Source organism: Carlito syrichta, unplaced genomic scaffold, assembly GCF_000164805.1.
Source record: "Carlito syrichta isolate Samal-C Ts95f unplaced genomic scaffold, Tarsius_syrichta-2.0.1 Scaffold311707, whole genome shotgun sequence".
Lineage (NCBI taxonomy): Eukaryota > Metazoa > Chordata > Mammalia > Primates > Tarsiidae > Carlito > Carlito syrichta.
Genome location: NW_007255803.1, coordinates 64,882 through 89,012, shown reverse-complemented (window position 1 = coordinate 89,012; position 24,131 = coordinate 64,882). Strand labels below are relative to the sequence as shown.

At 39.2% G+C, this 24,131-nt stretch overlaps 2 protein-coding genes across 4 annotated transcripts in view; one reads left to right on the top strand and one right to left on the bottom strand.

Annotated features, from left to right (window-relative positions):
- Positions 1–5,833, top strand: part of VCL (vinculin) — a 76,625-nt gene extending 70,792 nt beyond the window's left edge. Inside the window, exons 19-21 of the mRNA XM_021718008.1 lie at positions 339–443; positions 3,732–3,975; positions 4,028–5,833. Coding sequence (XP_021573683.1) covers positions 339–443; positions 3,732–3,878 — 252 coding nt within the window. The 3' untranslated portion in view covers positions 3,879–3,975; positions 4,028–5,833. The remainder of the gene's footprint in view (positions 1–338; positions 444–3,731; positions 3,976–4,027) is intronic.
- A 1,258-nt stretch (positions 5,834–7,091) lies between these two features.
- The window catches only part of AP3M1 (adaptor related protein complex 3 mu 1 subunit), a 27,001-nt gene continuing 9,961 nt past the window's right edge, over positions 7,092–24,131 (bottom strand). The window contains exons 2-9 of one of the 3 annotated variants that reach the window (XM_021718012.1): positions 20,347–20,622; positions 18,932–19,103; positions 15,437–15,574; positions 14,226–14,311; positions 13,572–13,705; positions 12,263–12,470; positions 9,990–10,134; positions 7,092–9,249 (exon numbers count right to left, since the gene is read on the bottom strand). In XM_021718012.1, coding sequence (XP_021573687.1) covers positions 9,149–9,249; positions 9,990–10,134; positions 12,263–12,470; positions 13,572–13,705; positions 14,226–14,311; positions 15,437–15,574; positions 18,932–19,103; positions 20,347–20,619 — 1,257 coding nt within the window. In that variant the 5' untranslated portion in view covers positions 20,620–20,622 and the 3' untranslated portion in view covers positions 7,092–9,148. The remainder of the gene's footprint in view (positions 9,250–9,989; positions 10,135–12,262; positions 12,471–13,571; positions 13,706–14,225; positions 14,312–15,436; positions 15,575–18,931; positions 19,104–20,346; positions 20,623–24,131) is intronic. The other 2 variants (XM_021718014.1, XM_021718013.1) reach the window with 2 other exon arrangements.

Here is a 24,131-nt window from a genome sequence, read left to right as displayed (position 1 = left end):
GAAAGGCAGGAGAGAGAGTGAGTAGGGGGAGGAAGGGTACTTCCTGGGGAACAAACAGCGGAAAGGGGGAAGACACATATGTATTTAGAAAAGAGAGATTCAGGAAAGTTTACTTTCTAATAAAATGAAATAATATTGAAAAAATATGAATGTTTCTGTTTCTGGACCAACCTGTACTGTACTGACCCAAGGGAGAAAGCAAGCAGAACCCTGCTGCTAAGTTTTTGAGTGCCTTCTGTGTGCCAGCTACTGGGAACACAGAGGTGGAAAAGTCTTGCCCTCAAGGAGAATATGAGAAGGCAAACATGGAAACATACCAAGTTAAACTTTCTCTTTAGGTATGTGAGCGAATTCCAACCATAAGCACCCAGCTCAAAATCCTGTCCACGGTGAAGGCCACCATGCTGGGCCGAACCAACATCAGCGATGAGGAGTCTGAGCAGGTACGTATCTGCTGATGTTGGTTTCTTGCTAGCAGCTTCTATGCCGTTTTGCAGCAGTGCAAAGCTTTGGAGAAATTTTACCTCTGATTCGAGTATTCAGGATGTGGGATGGATGCTTAGACTCTCTAGGAGGGGGGAGAGTCTGTGTTGGAGACATGCATCAGAAATTTGGAACTCGCAGCTGGGTGTGGTGGTACGTGCCTATAGTCCCAGCTATTTGGGAGGCTGAGGTGGAAGGATCACTTGAGCGCAGGAGTACGAGACCAACCTGGACAACACAGCGAGACCCCCATCTCAAAAGAAAAAAAAAGAGCCCGGGCACTGTGGCTCATGCCTGTAGTTCTAGCACTTGGGGAGGCTGAGGTGGGATGATTGCTTGAGCCAGGAGTTTTGAGAACAGCCTGGGCAACATAGTGAGACTTTGTATAAAAAATACAAAAAAACTAGCTGGGTGTGGTGTGTGTGAGTAGTCTCAGCTCCATGGGAGGGTGAGGTAGGAGGATTGTTTGAGTGTAGGAGTACAAGACCAGCCTGGGTAACGCAGTGAGACCTCTATCTCAAACCACCTCCCCAAAACAAAACAAAACAAAACAAAAACAGCCAGGCACTGTGGTTTATACCTGTAATCCTAGCACTTTGGGAGGCCTAGTTAGGATTGCTTGAGCCCAGGAGTCTGAAATGCCTGAGCAATAGTGAGACCTCATCTCAATAAAAAAAAAATAAATTAGCTGAGTCCATGTGTAGTCTCAGCTACTTGGAACGCTGAAGTGGGAGGATTGCTTGAGCCTAGGAAATGAGGCTGCAGTGAGCTGTGATCATGCCACTGCACTCTAGCCTGGGTGAGAGTGAGACTCTGACTCAAAAAAAAGGAAGTTTGGAATTGAAAGTAAAGCTCTTGTATACCTTTCTCATTTTACAGATGGGAAATTGAGGTGTAGGGAGGTTAAATGTCTGGAGTAACCCTTAGGATCAGTGGCAGTTAGGACTCTACTCAGTTCTTTCCCCCAGAATAAGTTTGGCTTTCTTGAAGCTTCCAGTGCCCATTCACCCCATTTTTTTGTCTGGAGAGAATGTCTGCTTTCCAGCTAAGTGATTAGTGTCTCAGGAAGGATAAAACAGTACAGGATTTTCAGGGGCATGGGTTAGGCCTATGCTGAGACTGAAATAACAGCTCTAAGGAGGTGCTTCTCTTGTATTCTCTTTGGGATTCTCTGACAGAGATAGACTAAGGATAGTGAAAAGGCTTTCTTAAGCCGTGCTTCTTGCCTGTACTGTGGCAGTTACTTCTTGGAGTCTGTCCTTCTTCCCTCCCTCGTGGAATTGTGGCCCAGGTCTTTCAGAAAACTCATCTGAGTACTGCTTCCTCTCCTTATTTCCCTTCAGGTAGGTACTGCTCTGAGCCATAGTCCCACTTTCTTCTTTTTCTTTTTTTGAGTTGAAGTCTCACTCCGTCACCCAGGTTGTAGTGCAGTGGCACACTCACAGCTACCCCAGCGTTGACCTGCTGGGCTCCAGTGATCCTTCTGCCTCGGGTGTCCAAGTAGCCATAATTACAGGCATGTGCTACCATGCCTGGCGAATTATGGCTTTATTGTAGAGACAGGTTTTGCCAGGTTGCTTGGGCTGGTCTTGAACCCATGGGCTCAGGCAATCCACTCGTCTTGGCCTCCCAAAGTGCTGGGATTACAGGCTGAGCCACCCAGCCCAGCCCTGCTTTCTTTTTATGGTAGGCAGCATATCTTTTGTTGGGCTTATCATACATAGGGTATGCATGAAGTACCATAGTAGGTGTTAAGGGAGTTAAAAAAAAAATTAAGAGACACAATCTCTACTCTTGTGGAACTCACACATAGTTTGGCAGAACAACTGTTTCTGATCTCTAGGTGGGGAGACAGAGGCTGGGGCACTTTAGAGGAAATGAGGATACCACTCTTCTTGGTACCATTATTGTTGCTTCCACTACCATATTCTAATCCCCAAACTCTCACCCTAACTTTCTTTTCTCCTAAACAATGGGGAAGTGTATTTTCAAACCTAACTTCCATACTAGTCTATGCAGGGTTTGGGTATTAGGCTGTTTCCCTGTCATGGGATCTCTTCTGCCCAAAGAAAAGAAAGGTGAAAAAAAATGGGGAAGGAAGAATAAGACTCAGAGATTCAGGCCTAATCATATGATTAATCAGTTAACCAGCAAAATATTCCGTTAAAAAATGGTAGAGACTGTCAGTGTGGTAGAATGAAAAAAACAACACGGGATTATGTCTCAGATATCTTGAGTCCTCATTCTGACTATATTATGTGAGTCTGGTTGCCAAACCTCTGAAGCTTTCTGGGCCTTGGGTCCCTTTGCTGACCAAGTAAAAAGATCAGGAATTCTATCTCTCAGAGCCTGTGAACCTTCTGAAATTGTGTGCATAAATCTTATGCACGTGAGCATTTTTCTGGGGAAGCTTTCAGTCTTCATATCAGGATCTATGACTCAAAAATAGTTAAGAATTTCTTAGCTAATGCTAAGTTCCCTGACTTTTTATGGTAGAATGTGATCTCAGTCCTATAAGTTTGTGTGTATGGAAGATTAACTTGTTTAGATTTTCATGGATTTATATGGTGGTTGGTTGCTTGGTTGGCTTGTTTATTTGGTTATTTAAAAATTCATTAGTTAGTATTTATAAAATATCTCTTCTGGGCCAGGCACCATCCTAGACACCGGGGTACAACAGTGAACAAAACTGATAAACATCTCTACTCTGTGGAGCTTGTTTTAGTGTGGAAACAGATAAAACAAAAAACCCCAAACAACTTAGGTAAAATATATAGCATATCAGTTAGTGATGATAGGTTCAATGGGGAAAAATGAAGAAAGAATTAGTAGGTGAGGAATGCTGGGAGTTAGAGAGGTAGCGTGTGATTTAAAATAATGTGAGCAGGGAAGGCCTCACCAAGGTGACAATTGAGCAAAGATCTAAAGGGAGGTGAGGGGGAAGCCATGGGATACTTGAGGAAAGAACATTTCTAGTTAGATGTAAAGCAAGAGTCCTGAGGGAGGAGCATGTTTGAAGACCTAGAAAGAGCACATGCTATAGACCATCTGAAGGCACAGTATACAATCATTTGGCCCAGTTCTGGGTTCTTTTTGGCGATTCGGCTAAACCACCAGTGATGTGATCAAGTATGAGGGATGCCAGATACCAGTGGGGTTAACTGCAGTCCAGTCTTGGCTTAAACCTGTTTTGGAGGCAGGGCTGCATAAGGGACTTCGAGTAATGTAGAGTACCTCTTTCCTTGCAGGCCACAGAGATGCTGGTTCATAATGCCCAGAACCTCATGCAGTCTGTGAAGGAGACTGTGCGAGAAGCAGAAGCCGCTTCAATCAAAATCCGAACAGATGCTGGATTTACACTGCGCTGGGTTAGAAAGACTCCCTGGTACCAGTAGGAACCTAGTTGGACCTGGTTGGCACAGCGACTCCTCCTAAACAGAAGGAAAATGATCCAAGTCCCCAGGAGCCACCCAGAGTTGCTGGGGGTTGAAAGCCACATCCTGGCCTGACACATCAGAAAGGAAGGGAGCCCTCTTCACATTAGAAACATTTATACTCTTTTTTTCATGGACACTTTGAAATATGTCTCCGTATAAAGCCTGTATTCTCAAACACAGTTATACTTGTGCACATTGTATTCCAATAGGCAGACTGGGCTTCTAGCCCATGGACTTCACATAAGCTCAGAATCCAAGAGTGAACACTAGCCAGACACCCTGCTCTGCCCTTGTTCCCAAGGGAATATTTCCCTGTCTCCCTTTCCCTGGCCCCCATTCATCCTTCCTTTCTCCCAGGACCCAGGCATATCAGTTAAGAAGGAAATCACTGTGCCTCCAAAAATTGTTTTGTGTTTTCCATGTTGCTGCCGAGCCTGCCTGCCTTTTCTGGGTTGTGCTACCTGGGTCCTTTTCAGAAGTGGGCTTCACTGCTGCAGGGAAAGGTGGCCTCTGGGGAGCCCCAGCATATGGGGTCTGGATGCATTTCCTGCCCTTCTCCTATTTAGTCCTAGTTTCCCACAGTATATAGTTCACTGTCAGGAGGATATAACAGAATCACATGATTCTGTATTTACCATGCCCCTGAGCAATGTCTGTGCTAGGGAAACTTCCTGTCCCGTACTCTGTCTTGGCCCGCCAAGGTAGCCATCCCACAAACACACTGTGTCCTGGTGCTCTCTGCCATTGGGGGAGCAGAGTAGCCAGGGTGTAGCCCTGCCCATTTTCTCAGCAGGGCCACTCCTAGGCACTCTGTGCTTTGTCACTGCCTGCAGACTGTGCTGAGGCCTTACCATTCATTCTTAGCTCTTAATTGTTCATTCTGAGCTGAAATGCTGCATTTAATTTTTAACCAAATCATGTTTCCTGTTCCTGGTTTTTGTAGTCCTTTCCCACACCCTAAAGAAGATTTTAAAGATATGTGTTTGTTCATCTGTAATTTTGAGATTCTTTTTATCCTTTGGAAACTCAGCCCTAAGAATTACGGCTTGCCCCTCAAGAGTGTTTAATGGAAAAGCAATCCTGTCTGAAGGACACCTCCTGCCTAAGGGAGAGTAGTATCTGCAGACTAGAATTCTGGTGCTGCTGGGGATGAATCAATGGGAAACACTCTTCTGTAATTTCTACCTCTCTTCAGTCAATTACAACCAAGCCCTTTGCATCCTTTCCCAAATACAATTGCTCAAAAGAGTAATGGGTATAATATTTAATTATAGCCATAGTAAGTTTCCTATTAGGTAAATTGAGAGGACAGTTTTTCCTTTTTTGCACTATATCACTGCTAAGTATTCCCCAGCACATGTAACCACATTTCTTCCCAAAGCCAGAACCAGATGAGTAAAGGAGTAATAAGAACCCTTACCTGAATGTCCTTCCTTCCCATGCCCAATGTGTGTTAGAACCCGATATCAAATGCAAAAAACTTGTCTTAAGGTGGTCCTGCACACTCAGGCTTCCTGTTTCCTTTTAACAGATAAAGATTAGTTTCAAGGCCCTCAGCATATTTGTCTAGTTGCTCATCTGATATAAATGCAATATTAATGCCTTTAAAGTATGAATCTATGCCAAAGATCACCTTTGTTTTACTAAAGATTATTTAGAGGAAGTAAGAAAAATCATGTTTGCTTTCTAAGTTCTTCCAGTGGTCTGAGACACTGGTTTACACTTATGCCAGATGTGCTTTTCTCTGATGTCAGTGCTCAAGACACAGTGAAACAAATTAAAAAAAAAAAATCCCTGAATGATAATTAGAGATATCACCACTAAAAACTACATTTATAAGCTAGGATTTGTTATATGCAAATATTTTCTGCCTCTTCTTTTGTTCTGTTTAAAATAAAATGCATTTGTATAAATAATGCTTTAAATAATGGATATGTTATTTTAGCAAGAATCTTTGGGTCAGGTTTCTCCTTTGTTTTGAAGAATAGCCAATGAAACTAACCCTCAAGATCTGGAAACTAAAGATTTTTATTTAATCCAAATACTGTATTAGAAGAAGAAATCAAAGGTAATATATTTAATGAGGATCTGTGTGATAAAGGACAACTTTGAGGATTATATACTAGAAGGAATGGAAGTGACAAAGGCTAACGATAGGCAGAAAGCAGTCAGAAGTAGTCTGTCATCTTAGGAGATTCTAGCTATCCATGGAGACTGTCACTGTCTTCTGAAAAGCTAAAGTTGCTAAGTGTGCAGGAGTACCATAGGTCTATTTTTTAAGGTTCCAAAACCCAATCGTAGGGTTGTCTGGAATCCACCTGAGCTATAAGGCAGAGCTAGGTTTTGGGGACACAGTCTTCTTTGAGGAAGCACTGAAAATAGGAGCAGCTTCTTGGGGTCAAGTGGAACATCACTGTTTTTGTCTGACTTTCTAGATCTGGAAAGGGTAAATATCATTAAAGGGTGATATTCAGTGTTGCCAACCACTTTTCTCATTGCTTTATCTTAGAAAAGTAGCTGACTATAGAGGCAGATTCCAGCCTATTTGAGTTAGAGGAAAAATAGCCAAGGCTACTGAATTAGCAATCTCTAAAACTCTTATTTTTGCTACTAACCATATGTTAACTGGTAACCGCCGTCCTGTTGCATTATAGTTGTTTTCTCAAATCAATTGCCGTAAGGACAATAGGACTAGTATTTTTCAAGGGTTCTTCTGTAGTACCACGTAAGGAATGAACCCATCAGATGAACTCCCTTTGAATAAAATAAAATGAAGGTAACTCCCTTATGCAGTAAATAATCATCTACTTCATTTGCTTTTGGGAAATATTCTGTCATGAACTTAGAGAAAAAGGAATATTCTGGGATTAGCTATAACTCTGTGCTTGGAAAACATTCCACTATTACTAAGTATTCACATATCATTATGAGTAGTGGTAGGAAAGGTAGTTTTTGATCACTTATATCTTGATCTGTGGCCAGAAGGGTAATGCTTGAAGTATGAATGGCTGCTGACATACGGAGGTTAGGAAAGGAGCACTTGGAAATGATGTGCAGCAATCCTTACAGCTCACGTCATAATACAGAAGAAAATCTGATCATGTTTTAGCCTGCTCTGATGCTGAGCCTTGCCCATATGAGAGAATGTGATCAACAGTGAAGCTAAAAACATCAACTTGTTGCTTTCATCTTTTTATTGATAGTATAACCAGAGCTAGAGAAATGATTTAATGTATTCTATCAAATTAATAAATACAATAATTTAACTGTAAAAGGAAATAGTCTAGTTGGACATTTTAGCAGAAATTGCTAGAGGCAAGAAACTGTTGGCATACATTCTGTTTGGATAGAAAAGAACAGAACACAAGAGGAAAACTGGACAGTCCAGTATGGATTATTGACATTAGGAGTTCTGCAGAAAGAAAAGCAAATGTTCTGATTGCTCTTTTGAGGTAAGAACTCTGAAGAGTAAACCATTAAAAATGAAAAGCAATTTAACTGGGTAACCAACCTTAGGCAAAAAGAATAAATATGTGGCAACATTTTGTCTTTAGCTGCGAATCTGAGACTGGTTATGCTAGAAACGTGTAAGTAGCCTTTCTTATTAGATGAAAGGCAGAGTGGGGTACCCTAGACAGGCAAATTTAAGAATGCTGCTTTATTCTGGGCTTTCTGTACCAGCACCAACCACTAGCCCTTGGCAGCATAAATGGGATGAATATAAGGGTTATCCTTAGCATGATAAGGGAAAAAGAGTTACAAGCGGAGAAGATTAAAAGAAGAAAATAATGGAGCCACAAGAAGAAAACTAATAGCACAAGTCAGAACAAGGAGGATACATGAAGAACAAGCAATTTTCAATCTTTCTCCATTTCTTCAAGTCTAATGAGGACAATAACTGAGCAAGGATTATCAGCCTATAAAGTTGAATGAAATAACGCAATGAAGTTGAGTGAAATGACAAAACTGTTTACTGACTTTCCAACCATGATGATCAGTGTGGTATCATCAATGTTACTGAGGATTTTGTTTCTGCCTCATTATAATGCATTGCCATGTATTTTGTCAGTACAGTAGAGATGTTTAAACATTCCAGTGACAATTATGACAATAGTTTTGGGAAGGCATCTATGACTATAGTCTTGGGAAGCACACAGTTTGAAAAGGGAATTTTTCCTAATGACATGGGATGCAAGCAAATTCAACACCTTAAGAATAACAAAAAGGAAAGAAGACTAAGAGACCAATGATGGTGAGGCAGGCACATTTTCCTCCTTTTGTTGGACTGGAACATGAGAAATTTAGCCTAACTATAAGTAGTGTTGCATGAGCTTTATGAGACATGAAGATGGCAAAAATTTCACTCAAGTTTCTTTTTTACTACTTTAATTTGCTTAAAAGTGCAAATGCTTGTGCTTGCAATAATTTCCTAAAAGCAGAAGTAGTATTCCCTTTTACTCTCTTAATAAAGCATTTGCCCTTTTGTTACAAATGAGTTTTACTGTCTTAACAGCTGAAACCAGTGGCACAAAATGAGATGGTATTTACTGCAGCAAGGTCCCTGTAAATCAAAATCTGAGCTTTACATAAAAATCTTATTTATAAAAAATACGATGCCAAGTGCAGTGAGAATGGAGCACAGAGCAGCAATGCTCCCTGCCAGGGCCATGAAGAAGTGGCTTTTGCTACAGTGCTTGCTTAATGGCACAAGTGAAAAGCTGAATAAGGCAAACACTTGAAGAGGCAGTTGTTTTGTAAACTTCTGGGGTGGGGGTGGGATTCCTTCTTTTGGGACAGATACTGATTTGGGATGGCTAAGATCAGAAGGTGTGACATTTGGCTGCACCTGACACATCTCATCACAGACTAAGATACCTCCTGCTGGATGAGACCAGTCAACTTGTTTTAGCAGCAAGGTTATCACTGTAGCTTTCTGCCTTTACCGTTAAATGTGCAGTGTCCAGATGGTACCCACCTTATGGAAGAAATCACCTTCAAAATCTTCCTAAGTGAAAATATACAAAATAAGCTAAGTCATTAGAAAAGTTTCCTTAGCTTAAAGCTTCTTAAGAACCCTACATTGATTACTAAGCAACTCTGTTAGTGATGTGTAGCTTGACACAAATGCTTTAACTAGAATATGCATTCCCACCCACTTGGTACCTAATAGTAATAAATTGTAATGACACTTGGAAAACAAATGGATCTTGAGGAATTTTGGCCTCTTCTCATGTCCTCACTTGGAACTTTCCAGCTTTTGTGACATATTTGACTCCTTTAAATGGCTTATACTTCTCCCCATACATGTCCAAGCGGTTTACTTTTAAGCCTGTGTCAAAACGAATGAAAAGGAATTATCATTATCTCAGTCACAACAACTAATACAATGTTAGCAATGAGCATTTTATGGTAAATCTGTCATTAACCAGTGTTAACATTTGGAAGTAATGTCTCTTCTACCCTTTACAAATTATTGCTCTGTGGGGGTATGGTTTTAGTTAAGATTTCCCTGTAGGCAGGGAATACCTGTTAAGAGTAATTTTATTTTCTGTAAATATGAATGACTTGGTCAGGCACGGTGGCCCATGCCTATAATCCCAGCACTTTGGAAGGCCAAGGTGAGATAATCACTTAAGGCCAGGCTGGACAACAGTGAGATCCTGTCTTTACAAAAAATTTTTAAAAATGAGTTGGGCTTTGTGGCATGTTCCTGTAGTCTCAACTTCTCAGGAGGCTGAGGTGGAAGGATCACCTGAGCCTAGGATTGGAGGTTACAATGGTCTACGTTTGAGCCACTGCACTTCAGCCTGGGCAACAGAATGAGATGCTGTCTCCTAAAAAGAATGGCTCCCTCTTTGGTGTTTGAATGAGGGAAGGTGAAGGAAAGTTGTGTGAAATGAGGTATTTTCCAAAATTAATGGTGCCTGGGAGACTGGCTTCCAAGTCCAGTGAGGCAAAATGGAACAGTTGCTCCTTTTAGAGAAGGAACATTTGTTATTCTTCTAAGCTCCTAATAATTGAGCTCAGCAAACTCAATTATCCTTAAACACAAGTCAGACTTAACCTTACCTGAAATAGCAAGCTGCTGAATCTTGAACTGTATGTTGAGGCTTGGATTCTCTTCTGGCTTGGGCGCTCCAGACTGTAGATTTACCAGTCCTTTAAGACTTGGGAGTTTTTGTGGAGTAATTTTTCCCACATCCCATGTTAGTACCTTAAAAAGACATAAAATCAGTACCAATCTGAACCACTGTTAAAGGCAAAAATGATCAAAGACAAGGTTCAAAGACACCATAAGTTTTTGGTAGACCTGGGATCTACGAGTTTACCACTAGCTCTGTGACTATGAATGGGGAGTAAGGGTGGAGAATCAATGCTTGTTGAGCATTTACTTTTGGATTAGCACTGTGCTTAGCACTATTCATGTGATCTCACAGCGGCCTGTGGAGTAGCTGTCTCATATTTACAAATGAGGAAATTAAGGCTCAGAGATCAAATGACTTGCTCAAGGTCAAATAGCTAGTTAAAGGCAAGGTTGGGATTTGAACCTAAGGCCTTCTCATTTCAAATGTTCTTTTCATTATACCATCTTCACTACTTCTCTCTGGGCCTGTTAAATTTTCTGTAAAACAAGAAGAGTAAATTGGTGTTTTTATTTTTAGTTTATTTTTTGAGATAGGCGTCTCTGTCGCCCAGTCTGGAGTACAGTGGTGTGATCATACCTTACTGCAGCCTTGAACTTCTGGGCTTAGGTAATCATCTTGCCTCAGCCTCCTAAGTAGGTAGGACTACAGGCATGTGCCATCCACCATGCTTGGCCAATTTTTAATTTTTTATAAAGACAGGGTCTCGCTATATTGCTCAGGCTGGTTCTTGAACTTCTGGTCTCAAGAGATCCTCCTACCTCAAGACCTAAAGTGCTGGGATTACAGGTGTGAGCCACTGTACTCAGCCTAAATTTGTGTTTTAAATTTTTAGTTATGGAAGCTTTTGTTCAAGTGAAATCTTTAGTGTGGAAACTCAATGATGAGAAAGCAAAAGTGTTACAAGTGAAGCTGGGGTAAAGGGCCTGGGGTCTGGATGGAGCTCTTCTTCTCAGTCCTGTATGGTCTCTGGGGAGGTACTTTGAATTCTAAGGCCTGGCGTAAGTGATCCTTAATATTCTATGACTTTATTCAAAAATGCAACTTTTTGACCAGGTACAGTGGCTCCCACCTATAAGGTGGGAGGATTTAGTCTGGGCAACAGATTGAGACCTTGACTCAAAAAAACCCCACAGCCTTTTCATTTTATAATGCAGCTCAATGACTCTGCTGTTAAACAAAACAAAACAAAACAAACAAAAACACATGTATTCTATCCAAGCAGGAAATTGAGAGAAAATAATCTTTTAACATTTCTCTGAAAACTCTGCTAGAAGCATGTTTAAGTAGGGTGAGGAAGCAACTTTCTTAGCCGACATACTCTGTGAAAGAGTATGAAAAGATGCCTTTAAAAAAAAAAAAAGAAAGGGATATTGCTGTGTTGCTCCGGCTGGTCTCAAACTCCTGAGATAAAGCAATCCTCCTGCCTCAGCCGCCCAAGTAGCTGAGATTACAGGCGTGTGCCACTGCACCTGGCGAACAATGATGCTTTTAAATTAAAAAGAAAGAAAAACGTCTTAATGTTCAATTTCTATAGAAAATTTAATAATAGTGTATCATTATATCTTCTTTTTTTCTGAGTTGGAGTCTCACTGTTGTCCAGGCTGGAGTGCAGTGGCATGATAACGACTACCACAGCCCTGACCTGCTATGCTCAGGCAATCCTTCTGCCTCCACTTTCCAAGTAGATGGAACTACAGGCTCATGCCACCATTCCTGGCTAATATTTTAATTTGTTGTAGAGATGAGGTCTCAACAAGTTGCCCAGGCTGGTTTCGAATCCCTGGGTTCAGGCAGTCTCTCATCTCCACCTCCCAAAGTACTGGGATTATAGGTGTAAGCCACCATGCCTAGCTCATTATATGTTCTTATATCCAAATAATATTCTTTTTAAAAATGATTTTACGACTTCTTTCTCATTAGATAGTAAAGTGAGTCTCTGGATTACCAATGAATGAATAACGGCATACTCTGAGAGAAAAGACAGAATGAATCTTACTTTTCTGTTCATCTACTCAGTAGTAGATGAGGAATTCCCTTTGCAGCCAGTTATAGGAGCACAGCATAGAATGCTCTCTACATTTTGGTAAGAACTTTAGTTTTAAACAAGATGTTAAACTGTTCCTTTTGTCCCTCTCCCTGAAATCACAAAATAGATTGCAGGAACACTTGCTCACTCTTGATTTGAAGTGGCTGTACCTTGGTGACTGGATCAAATGTATAGCTGCCTTGTGTTGGCGTCAAGTTCATATTTAGCACAACTTTTGGCATGTGAACTGTCACTGTAATTCCTTCAATAGTTTTTCCCATATTCTGCTTTGGTCCAATTGTTATATCAAATCTTCCACAAGAACTGTTCTCCTTAAAACTGATACTGTGCTTCACATATACTGGTATTGCCACTAGACTAAAAAGAGAAACAGACACAAAAGCACACACAATGAATGGCATGGGATAGTTTCAGAAATGGCCTGAAAACCTTCGTCCAAAGTATCCTACCCTGCCTCTAACTCCCAACAGGACTCTACGGAGTCAGCCCTCTGTATCTGCAGTTCTACAATTTGAAATTCAACCAAATTCAGACTGAAAATATGCTTTTAAAACCCCAATAAAAATAACAATACAACAATAAAAAATAATACAAATAAAAAGCCAATATGGTATAACTACATAGCATTTATACTATATTAAGTATTATAATTTAGAGATGATTTAAAAAGTATTGGGAGGAAGTGAGTAGATTATATGCAAGCACTATGCCATTTTATGTAAGGGATTTGAGCTCTGCTGATTTTGGTATCTGCAGGGGATCCTGGAAGCAATCCTCCAAGTCTATTGAAGGACGACTGACTGTACCTCCAGAACTGCAGACTCAGCATCTGCACAAGGGGGAGTTGTTCTGGTACCACTGTGCTAGGAACTGTATGATTTATTGGCAACAAGTATACAAATCAAGAGAGAAATTTCTCTTTAAGTTTAATAACAGCATAAACAATGGGGGATAATGACCCTAGTTTAAAAACAATTCCTTTGCTTTTGAGTCCTGTCCTGATTTTACTGAAATAACTTCTGATATGTGCAAGGGACAAGCTAGCTACAACCTACAACACTAAATTTTCCTTTAAAATTCAAAGCAGAAAAAAGTGACTTGAAGCAGGCAAGTTGGGGAATGTCCTGGGGAGCTACAGGTAGGCCTGTCTCCTTCTGTTAGGCACAAAGTCTACAGACCAGGGAAAAATTATGGAAAAATTATGGCAGATTATGCATGGTTGAAAAATGTTTGCTCTCAGCTACAGATTTTACTATAATTTATTACTGCTTTGCATTCTTAGATTCAAGGTATACTGATTATTTGAGGCACTTATTTTCACCAGTTCTCACTGGGTCTTTGGGGAGCCATTGTGATGATGAACTCAAGTACTCCCAACCGTCAGAATGAACAGGGAAAGATGAGTTCTCAGCACACTGATATGCATGATGGCAAATTCTGGTTGATGCATTAACATACTTTTGTGAGCTGACACGGTATGATATGAGCCGGAAATTTCCATCTGGAGGAATAAAAGACAAAACTCTTTCAGATTCCCAACGCTTGAACCGGATGCAGGGGTGGAAGCTGACATCATCCAGAAGCCTTGGGTTCTGCCAGGAAACACAAGACAAGCGGTATTCATAGAGTATAATGAATATGGCAAATCTACTCAGATACTATGGGAAATTAATATGTTCCCTAAAGATAAAGCAGTCATGTGAGAGTTTACTATAACCATATCGATACAACCTTATAGTTTCACAGTGCTTTAAAGTTGGCAAATATCTTGTATACATTATTTTATTTGAATTTCAATAGCCCTCTATGAGGGAGGAAAGGCAAGTAGTAAAATTTCCATCTCATAGATGAAAAAACTGAGGTCCAAAGAACTTAAAGTCAGGACAAACTGTAAGGATGATTCTGGAGATTTGTGGAAGCCAGCCAATTTTAAGTCATTTCTGGTACACTTGGTAAAGACCTCTCTTCAACCTTTCCATGAAGATCATGCTCATCAACTGTCTTGGGAAGCTGTAGTAGCAATCTAAGATACAAACATCTCAGAATTTATAATTTCATTTAGTACTTCACATGTATTAGGCATGTAAGGGGCTACAGAAGAACAAAATTTACCATGAAAGAAAGGGAGAGATCAGGCATTCCAGATAGTTTAATGCAAGCGTCAATGACTCCCTGAATTTCTGCAAAGACTGTAGATCCTGCAGAAAAAAATAAAAAGGGAGATAACATCAATGAAATCTGGGTCTTTACTAGAGCTATCACTATATCTGGAGTAATGGAGATACCCACTGGGTGTCAGACTTACTGAGGCTTTGTGCCTCTATTAACGGGTCACTGGAAAGAGGATCTATTACACCAGTTCAGACAGCTTCTTTAGAATGCCATGATCTGTACCTAACTCTGGTTGGACTATGAGAATTCTTTTTTTTTTTTTTTTTTAATAGATAAGAGTCTTGCTGTATTGTCAGGCTGGTCTTGAACTACTGGGCTCAAGCAATCCTTCTGCCTCAGCCACCTGAGTATCTGGGACTACAGGCACAGCCCCTGTGCCTGGTTGGAATATGACAGTTCTAAGGAAAATTAAACTGTCTCTTTTATAGAGTCAACCTTGTAAGACTACTGGATATGATTTAAAAACATTTTTAATAGAATTTAAAAATGAAGCAAGTTTCTTATGAAACAGATTAAACTACTTGTTAACTTTTAAGAAATAGGAGCCATCATAGAAAATCTATTATTCTGTAAGAAGGAATGTTATAATGAAAAGAATACTCACTGAAGAAAATATGTTGGCTATAATTCACAATAAGTCAACATCACCTGTTAACTAGTTGCGTGACCTTGAGCAGTTGACTTAACCCTTCTGAGCTTCAGTTTCCTTTTGTATAAAATGTAAGGGTAGGACTAGATGTTTTTAATAATAAAATTTTATTCTAATAGAGTACTATTGTTGTTCTCTTTGGTTAAAAAGATAATCAAAAAGGCACCTTTAGTAGGTATGCTGCACATAAAGTGGTAGCAAAAGTATAGTATATGGTAGATATGCAATGTTAGAATGAATAAATAGCAAGAAGGAGAGGTGTACAGGGTAATAATTGGCTTAAAGTAAGGCATCACGAATTCTGATTTACGAATGTTTGGAAGATCTTAACTAGTGGCTATAAAAATTATATGTAATCTCTGGACAAAATACACAGATCTCAAAATCATTAGAAAACAAATGCGTTTCCACTGAAACCACACTGCCAAGGGATTTTAATTTTCTATTCATCTGTGTCAGCTGAATTGTTTTTCCCCAAATAAAGCCACATGCACACAATTACCTGATTTATCTATAATTGCATCTATTTCTTCAACGACATCAAAATAGGCTTCATTGTTTGTATACTTTACCCCTGCCCGGCGCCATGGGATGTTGGACAGCTGCCCAGTGGGGAGTGTATCCCCAACATTACTACTGCCTAGATACCGGAAAAAAAGAAAGCAAAGCTCATGTACAAAATGGTCATCAGAAAAGCTATTATCAGAAAAAAAAAATGCTTTAGTTGCTTCTTCAGTGTTTGGATTTTTCTTCATTGAAGTTGTGGATGGACTGCAGAATTGTTAGAGAAATATCCATACCAACATGATCAAATTTCTAGAAGACAGAAATAGGCCATGTGGCCCTCTGTCTACCTGCCAATCCAGGTTAAATTCATTTACTTATCTTTTGCTTCCTGTGTGTTAACAGTAACCTAACCTAATTCTAGTGGCTCAACAACAGAATCTCATCCTGCTGCCACTGATGAAAAAAGAGGTTGGTTGTTTCAAAACTTTGTCGATAAAATGCCTCCACTGAGAATACAGAGTTATAACTAGGCCTTTCAGTATTCAGCTTAATTTTACATGAAATGCTGCCAAGTAGGTCTCAGTGGAGTGAATGGAATGAAGAACATACTCTGGCCTTCTCTCATTTTAGGTTGGCACATCCATATTGGCTGCAATATAGCTAATGTTCGATATCTGGCTAATTTCCTGGTAAACTGACAAACACATAAAAATAAGTCTGGTTGTCCAAAATATATATCCTAGTTGTGACTTACTTAACATTTTGGTTAATTTACATTTCCAATTTAAAAGTAGTACCTGCTTAACCAAAAAACCCAAAAAACCAAAAACCAAAAAAACCCAGAACGTTCAGAAAGTGCTTTTAAAAAAAATTTTGATGCATTTCTCTAAACATTTCCAACATAAGCAGGTTTCACTGTTTTTTTTTCTACTTTGATAATTTTACCTTAAAAAAATTGCACTTTAAAAAATAGTTACAATCATACTGTATCAACAATTTTGTAATTTACCTATGGTTGGTATTCATACCTCCAACCTGTTGCCTTCTAGAAGAATTTTCAAAAAACACTACTTTAACCATGTTATCTTTCTGGCCAAAAACCTTCAATATTTCCTCACTTGTTTTATGATAAAAGCTAAATAGAATAGCTTTCAAGGACTTTCTCAACTTTTAAATTTTATCTCTAACTTCTGAAAAACAGCTCTGTTTCTGTTGAAGGGATTAATTTAACTCATGGTTTTTCACTTCATGTGTGCTTTTTCTCATTCAGTTCCATCTATGAAGAATGCTCTTATTCCTTCCTCTCTTCCTGAATTCTACTGATTCTCCAAAGTAGCCTGTGAGCCACTACAGTTCAGGAGGGAATATTACATCTACTGAACCATTCTCTAGAACTTTATAATACTGCCTTATGAATCTATATTATTTTTTATAATTTATATCTTAGTAACTTTTTTCTGACTAGGAATTACATAATTATTTTGGAAAATTAGAAAGCCTAAAGCAAAAATAAAGATAATCTGTATTCCCTTAGCTGAAAATAATCACTGTAAATATTTTCGAACTTTTTTTGTCTGTGAATGCTTATATGTAAGAATACTTTTTTATGGTTTTGTGCTGGTTTTTCCACTTAATAGTATATCATGCGTACTTTCTAACGTCACTACATTATTTGTGAAGTATGGAACTGCTTTCTAAAGTCTAATACTGTGGCCAGGTGCGGTAGCTCATGCCTATAATCCCAGCACTTTGGGAGGCTGAAGTGAGAGGATTGCCTGAGCCCATGGGTTCAAGACCAGCCTGGGCAACCTGACGAGAGCTCATCTCTACAATAAATCAAGAAAAATTAGTCGGGCATGATGGTGCATGCCTGTAGTTCCAGCTACTTGGAAGGCTGAGGTGGAAGGATCACCTGAGTCCAGCAGGCCGAGGCTGCGGTGGCCGTGAGTGTGCCACTGCCCTCCAGTCTGGGCAACAAAGTAAGACTCCAATTAAAAAAAAAAAAAATTACAGTCTTACACTGTTATTTATGTATTTGGACTTTTTTTTTCTCCAGTGTCTCAGTCAGAGTGTTTTAGGAGCATATACACTACGTTATCTTTTTTGAGTTCTCCTAACAGTCACCCTTGCACAGAAGATGAATACAGAGTTGCTAAATGATCTTGTTTTTATAGGCCTCTCTCAATCCATTTTTAGGTCAATGCACTGAACTGTGATTTACAATGGTGGGCAGTGTAGTTGGAGTGGTATATAACATTTCATAGACATTTTTCTTTAAAAGACTTTAATACTTCCAAAAGAATATTGTCATCTGGATATGCTTAAATTCTAGCTATAGTTAAGAATTAGGCCCAATTGGAAACTTATAAGTACAAGACTCACAATGCATGAGATCTCACAAGTAAAATAAGTTCCTATTTTGTTATATTTTAATACAGCCTCTGCATGTATAAAAACAAAGACTTGGAGGAGATAGTACATATTCTGTGGTGAAGAGTCTTAAATTTTCTGTACTCTAGTAAATGTGGGGCAGCAGCATGTCAGTTACATTATTTTATTTTTGAGTTCAGGTCTCACTCTGCCCAGGCTGGAAGGCAGTGGCTCAATCACAGCTCATTGCAGCCTCAAGCTTCTGGGCTCAGGTGATTCTTTTGCCTCAGCCTCCTGAGGAGCTAGGATTATAGATGTGTGTCACTACACCTGGCTAATTTTTAAAAAATTTTTGCAGAGAGACTAGGTTGTAGAGAGATTATGTTGTTTATGCTGGTCTTTAACTCCTGGCCTCAAGCAAACCTCTTGCCTCAGCCTCCCAAAGTGCTGAGATTACAGACATGAGCCACCATGCCTGACTCCCATAATGCCATTTTTTTTTTTTTTTGAGTCAGAGTCTTACTCTGTCGCCCAGGCTGGAGTGCAGTGGCATGCTCATGGCCACCACAGCCTCGACCTGCTGGGCTCCGGCGATCCTTCCGCCTCAGCCTTCCAAGTAGCTGGAACTACAGGCACGCGCTACCACGCCCGGCTAATTTTTGATTTATTGTAGAGATGAGGTCTTGCCTGCCCAGGCGGGTCGTGAACCTGCGGGCTCAGGCAATCCACTCACCTCAGCCTCCCAAAGGCGTGGGATTACAGGCTGAGCCACTGAGCCCGGCTTAGATGCTCTTCTAAATGGCCTTATATACTGGCTTTCTTTAGAGTAAACTGGGCTAATTTATTCAGTCTTATTATTTAGTATTAAATAATGGTAATAATATTTTTTGTGGTCTTGTAGAAAAAAAAAAGAGTAATAACCAGAAGTTATTTTTCATTTGAGACCTAGTCTCTTTCCATGAAAAGAAATATATAGTACATGCATTTTAACATTACCAGTAACTTCAATTCTGGCTAAATTGAACTAACTTAATAATCTGTCAGATAGACTATAAGCAACAATGAGTTGTTTACAAAAGTTTAATTGCTCAGTTTCTAGTACAGTATGCTTTCATGTTACCTGTAATAGAGTTGACAACAGAACGTAGAATTGTTGGTGGTTTAATCAGTTCTTTCAAAATGTTAGATTCAGTAGCCAGTGGAAATCCATTGTCCAACATTTCTTCCAAGAGTTCATACACTATAACCACATTGTCCTTAATTGCAGCCTCTGAACACTCACCAAAGTAGTCCTAATAAAATATACATAATATTGCATAATGGAAGGCATGAAGAAAGGCTTGCTGAATGCTTTTTGTTCTGAAGAATAAACTTATGGTAGTGTAATTCATTGTTAAGATGCTGAAAATATGTAACACAACGGAGTAAAACTTCCACTAAAGTCTTAATATTGTTTTTCAATATTTTCTTAATATTTTAAGATTGAACTGAATTCCCACTACATATTATGCCAGAAAGCACTGAAACATTAAACTGGGATGTGAGCTATAAGATTCATTTGCCCTAATTAACTACCCCAAAATACACATGTAGAAGTTTAAATTGTCAATAAAATGTAAATACTGAAGAGTTTATAAGCAATAAAAATCTTGGGACCATCTAAAGAACTTTAGTTGGAGGGGGCACTATTGTTTACTGATGATACAGTTATTTCTTGGATTTGTGGGGGTTGGTTTCAGGAATCCCTGGGTATACTGAAATTCATAATGCTCAAGTTCCTGACACAAAATGGCACTGTATTTGCATACACTTATGCACATGCTCCTGTATACTTTAAATCACTTATAGATTACTTATAATACCTAATACAATATAAATTCCATGTAAATAGTTGTTACACTGTATTATTCAGATAATTACAGGAAAAAGTCGGTACATGTTTAGTACAGATGCATTTTTTTGCAAATATTTTCAATCTGAGCTGGGTTGAATTCATGGATATAGAATCCACAGATATAGAGGGCCATCTGTAATTTGTAACACATATAAAAAAATATTGAAAGCCGGGCTCGGTGGCTCAGCCTGTAATCCCGTGCCTTTGGGAGGCTGAGGTGAGTGGATTGCCTGAGCCCGTGGGTTCGAGACCCGCCTGGGCAGCGAGACCTCATCTCTACAATAAATCAAAAAATCAGCTGGGCGTGGTAGCGCATGCCTGTAATTCCGACTACTCGGAAGGCTGAGGCGGAAGGATCGCCGGAGCCCAGCAGGTCGAGGCTGCGGTGGCTGGCAGCGGCCACTGCACTCCAGTCTGGGTGACAGAGTGAGACTCCAACTCAAAAAAAAAATAAAAAAAAAAAATTGAGCACAGCAACTATGTGTGCTATTATATGTCCTATAGAAAAGAGTTTATGAACTTATGCTTACTTAAAAAGAGAGACACAGAATAAATATAAAAAACTGATAAATAATATGATCACATCTCACCTCCAGTTAACATAGGCAATTTAAGTTAGAAAGGTTTGATGAATAACCAACCTGAAAAGTGTCAGCAACTCGATGTAGGAACTCAATTACAAAGAGAGGTGGCACTTCAGTCTGTATGACAGACACAAAGAAGAGCTTATCCCGGTAGATACTAATGAGGTAGTGGTGAGGTGTTGAAATGACAGGTGGTACATTTTCAACATCAGCAGCTTTCTCCTGAGCTTCAAAGAAATAATCACAGACAGACTGGCTCACAACACTTTTCCAGTGCTTCTCTAAAAATATGTCACCGGAACAGTTTATGAGAAATAGACTGTGGATCATTTTCTGTAGGAGAAAAAAAGGTTTCAATTTACTATACATTAAAATGTTTTCTTAAATTACTCTGACACAAAAATCAGACAAAGGCAATGCAAGAAACTACAGACTAATATCACTTAAGAATATTAATGTAAAGATCTCAACAAAATACTAACAACCCAAATCTAGCAACATATACAACAAGATTATATACCCTGCTAGTGGGATTTATTGCAAGAATGCAAAGTTGGTTCAACATACAAAAATCAATCAACATAATACACAATATTAACAAAGGACTAAAAATTAAAATCATCTTAAAAGTTAGAAAAATGGCATTTGACAAAATCCAACATTCTTTCATGGAAAAAAAAAACCAACAACCCAAAAACAAAAACCACAAACTAAGAATAGAAACATCTTCAACCTGGTAAAGACCATTTATGAAAACTCCACAGGTTAACATCACAGTCAATCGTGAAAGACCAAAAGCTTTCTCCTTAGTAACAACAAATAAGATGTCCACTCTAATGATTTCTATTTAACATGGTACAGGAGGTTCTAGCCAGGGAAACTAAGCAAGAAAATAAAACAAATGTTTCCAAATTGAAAAGGAAGAGGTATCTCTACTTATAGAAGACACAATCTTGTATATAAAAAATTCTAAGGAATCAGCAAAAAACTATTAGAGATGATAAAAGAGTTCAGCAAAATTGTAGTATACAATACAGAAATCAACTGTATTTTTAAACACTATAGTAATAACTAATTTGATAATGAAGTTAAGAACACTTTCATTTACAAAGGTATCAAAATATTTTAAATACTTAGAAAATCAACTTAACAAAAAAAGTGTAAGACCTATACACTAAATGTTATAAAATGTCATCGAGGCTGGGTGCAGTGGCTCATGCCTATAATTTCAGCACTTTGGAAGGATGAGGCAAGAGGACTGCTTGAGACCAGGTGTTTGAGACCAGTCTAGGCAACATAGTGAGCCTTTGTCTCTACAGAAATAAATAAACAAAAATTAGCTGGATGTGGTGGTGTGTGCCTGTAGTCTCAGCTAATGGGAGGCCTAGGCAAAAGGATCGCCTGAGCCCAGGTGGTTGAGGCTGAGGCTGCAGTGGGTATGATTGTGCCAATGCACTCAAGCCTGGACAACAGAGTGACACCCTGACTCTGAATAAATAAATGTCATTGAAAGAATTAAAAACATCTAAAAAATGCAAAGATATTTCCTGTTCAGGGATTGGAAGACTTAATATTGTTAAGATGGTAATATTCCCCAAACTCATCTACAGAATCAATGAAATCCCTATTAAAATTTCAGCTGCCTTTTTTGGGGAAAATGACAGGCTAATCCTAAAATTCATATGGAAATAAAAGAGGCTAAGAACAGCCACAATAATCTTGAAAAAGAAGAAAAAAGTTGGAGAATTAATGTGTCCTGATTTCAAAACTTATTATAAAACTACTGTGTGGTACTGACACAAGGATAGACGTATGGATCAATGGAACAACTGTGAGTTCCAAAATTAACTCTTACATTTATAGTCAATTGATTTTCCACAAAGGTACCAAGACCATTCAGTTGGAGAGAGAATAGCCTTTTCAATAAATGGTAGTAGAGATGGATTTCCACATGCAAAAGAATGAAATTGGATCTCTACTTCACACCTTACACAAAAAGTAATACGAAATGTTATCAAAGACCTAAATGTAAGAGCTAAACTATAAAACTCTTAGAAAAAATATGCATAAATCTCAACTCTGAATTAGACAATATTTTTTTACACATGCAAGCACATGCAATATTTTTTTACACCAAAAGCACATGCAAGAAAAAGAAAAAACAGATAGCCTGGACTTCATAAAAATTAAAACTTTTGTGCTTCAAGAAAGTGAAAAGTGGCTGGGCATGTGTTAGCTCATGTATTTGTAATTGCAGCACTTTGAGAGGCTGAGGCTGAAGGATGACTTGAGCCCAGGAGTTCGGGACCAGACTGGGCAACACAGCAAGACCCTGTCTCTACCAAAACAAAACAAGTGAAAACCCATAAAATGAGAGAAAATGTTTGAAACCATATATCTTAAAGGAATCACTAGCCAGAATATATAAGAATTCTTACCCAATAATAAAGACAACTCAATTAAAAATGGGCAAAGGATTTGAAAAGTTATTTCTCCAAAGTAGACAGATGCAAACACACACACACACACACACACACACACACACACACACACGGCCACATGAAAAGATGCTCAAGACTGGGCACAGTGTCTCATACCTGTAATCCCAGCACTTTGGTAGGCCAAGGCAAGAGGATTGCTTAAGCCCAGGAGTTCAAGGCCAGCCTGGGTAATATAGCAAGACCTTGTCTCTACAAAACATCAAAAAATTAACAAGGCATGGTGGCACGTACCTGTAGCACCAGCTACTCAGGAGGCTCAGGAGAAAGGATCATCTGAGCCTGGGAGGTTAAGGGTGTGGTGAGCATGAGCGTGCAATTGCACTCCAGTATGGGTGACAGAGTGAGACTCTGATTTAAGATAACATTGTATACCCAACAGACTAGCTACAATAAAAAAGGCAGACAATAACAAGCGGTGACAAGATGAGGAGAAACTAGTACCCTCATACATTGCTGGTAGGAATGTAAAATGGTATAGTCACTGGAAAACACTTTTGAGTTCTTCAAAAAGTTAAACACACCCGTGCTTTGGGAGGCCGAGGTGAGTGAATTGCCTGAGCCCGCAGGTTCGAGATCCGCCTGGGCAACTTGGCCAGACCTCATCTCCACAGTAAATCAAAAAAATTAGCCGGGTGTGGTAGCGTGCACCTGTAGTTCCAGCTACTTGGAAGGCTGAGGCGGAAGGATAGCTGGAGCCCAACAGGTCGAGGCTGCAGTGACCAGGAGCCTGCCACTGCACTCCAGTCTAGGCGACAGAGTGAGACTCCAACTCAAAAAAAAAAAAAAAAAAGTTAAACACAGAGTTACAATGTGATCTAGCAATTCTGCTATTAGGTATATACCCAAGATAATTAAAAACATATGTCATACAAAAACCTGTACATGAATATTCACAGAAGCATTATTTTATAATAGCCCAAAAGAGGAAACAAACCAAATGTGTATCAACTGATGAGCGGATAAACAATATGTGGACTATCCACACAATGAATGTTATTTAATCATAAAAAGGAATGAAGTGCTTATACAATATGGATGAACCATAAAAGAAACCAGACACAAAAGGGCACATACTGAAAAATACCATTTGTATGAAACATCTAGAATAGGCAAATTCACAGAGACAGAAAGTAGATTAGTGGTTTTTAGGGGTTGGATAGAGGAGGAGAAATGGTAGAAACGGCAGAGGGGGAGTTACTGGTAATGGATTTAGCATTTATTTTTATTTATTTATTTATTTATTTATCTATTTATCTATTTATTTAGAGTTGGAGTCTCACTCTGTCGCCCAGACTGGAGTGCAGTGGCCACTTCCGGCCACCGCAGCCTCGACCTGCTGGG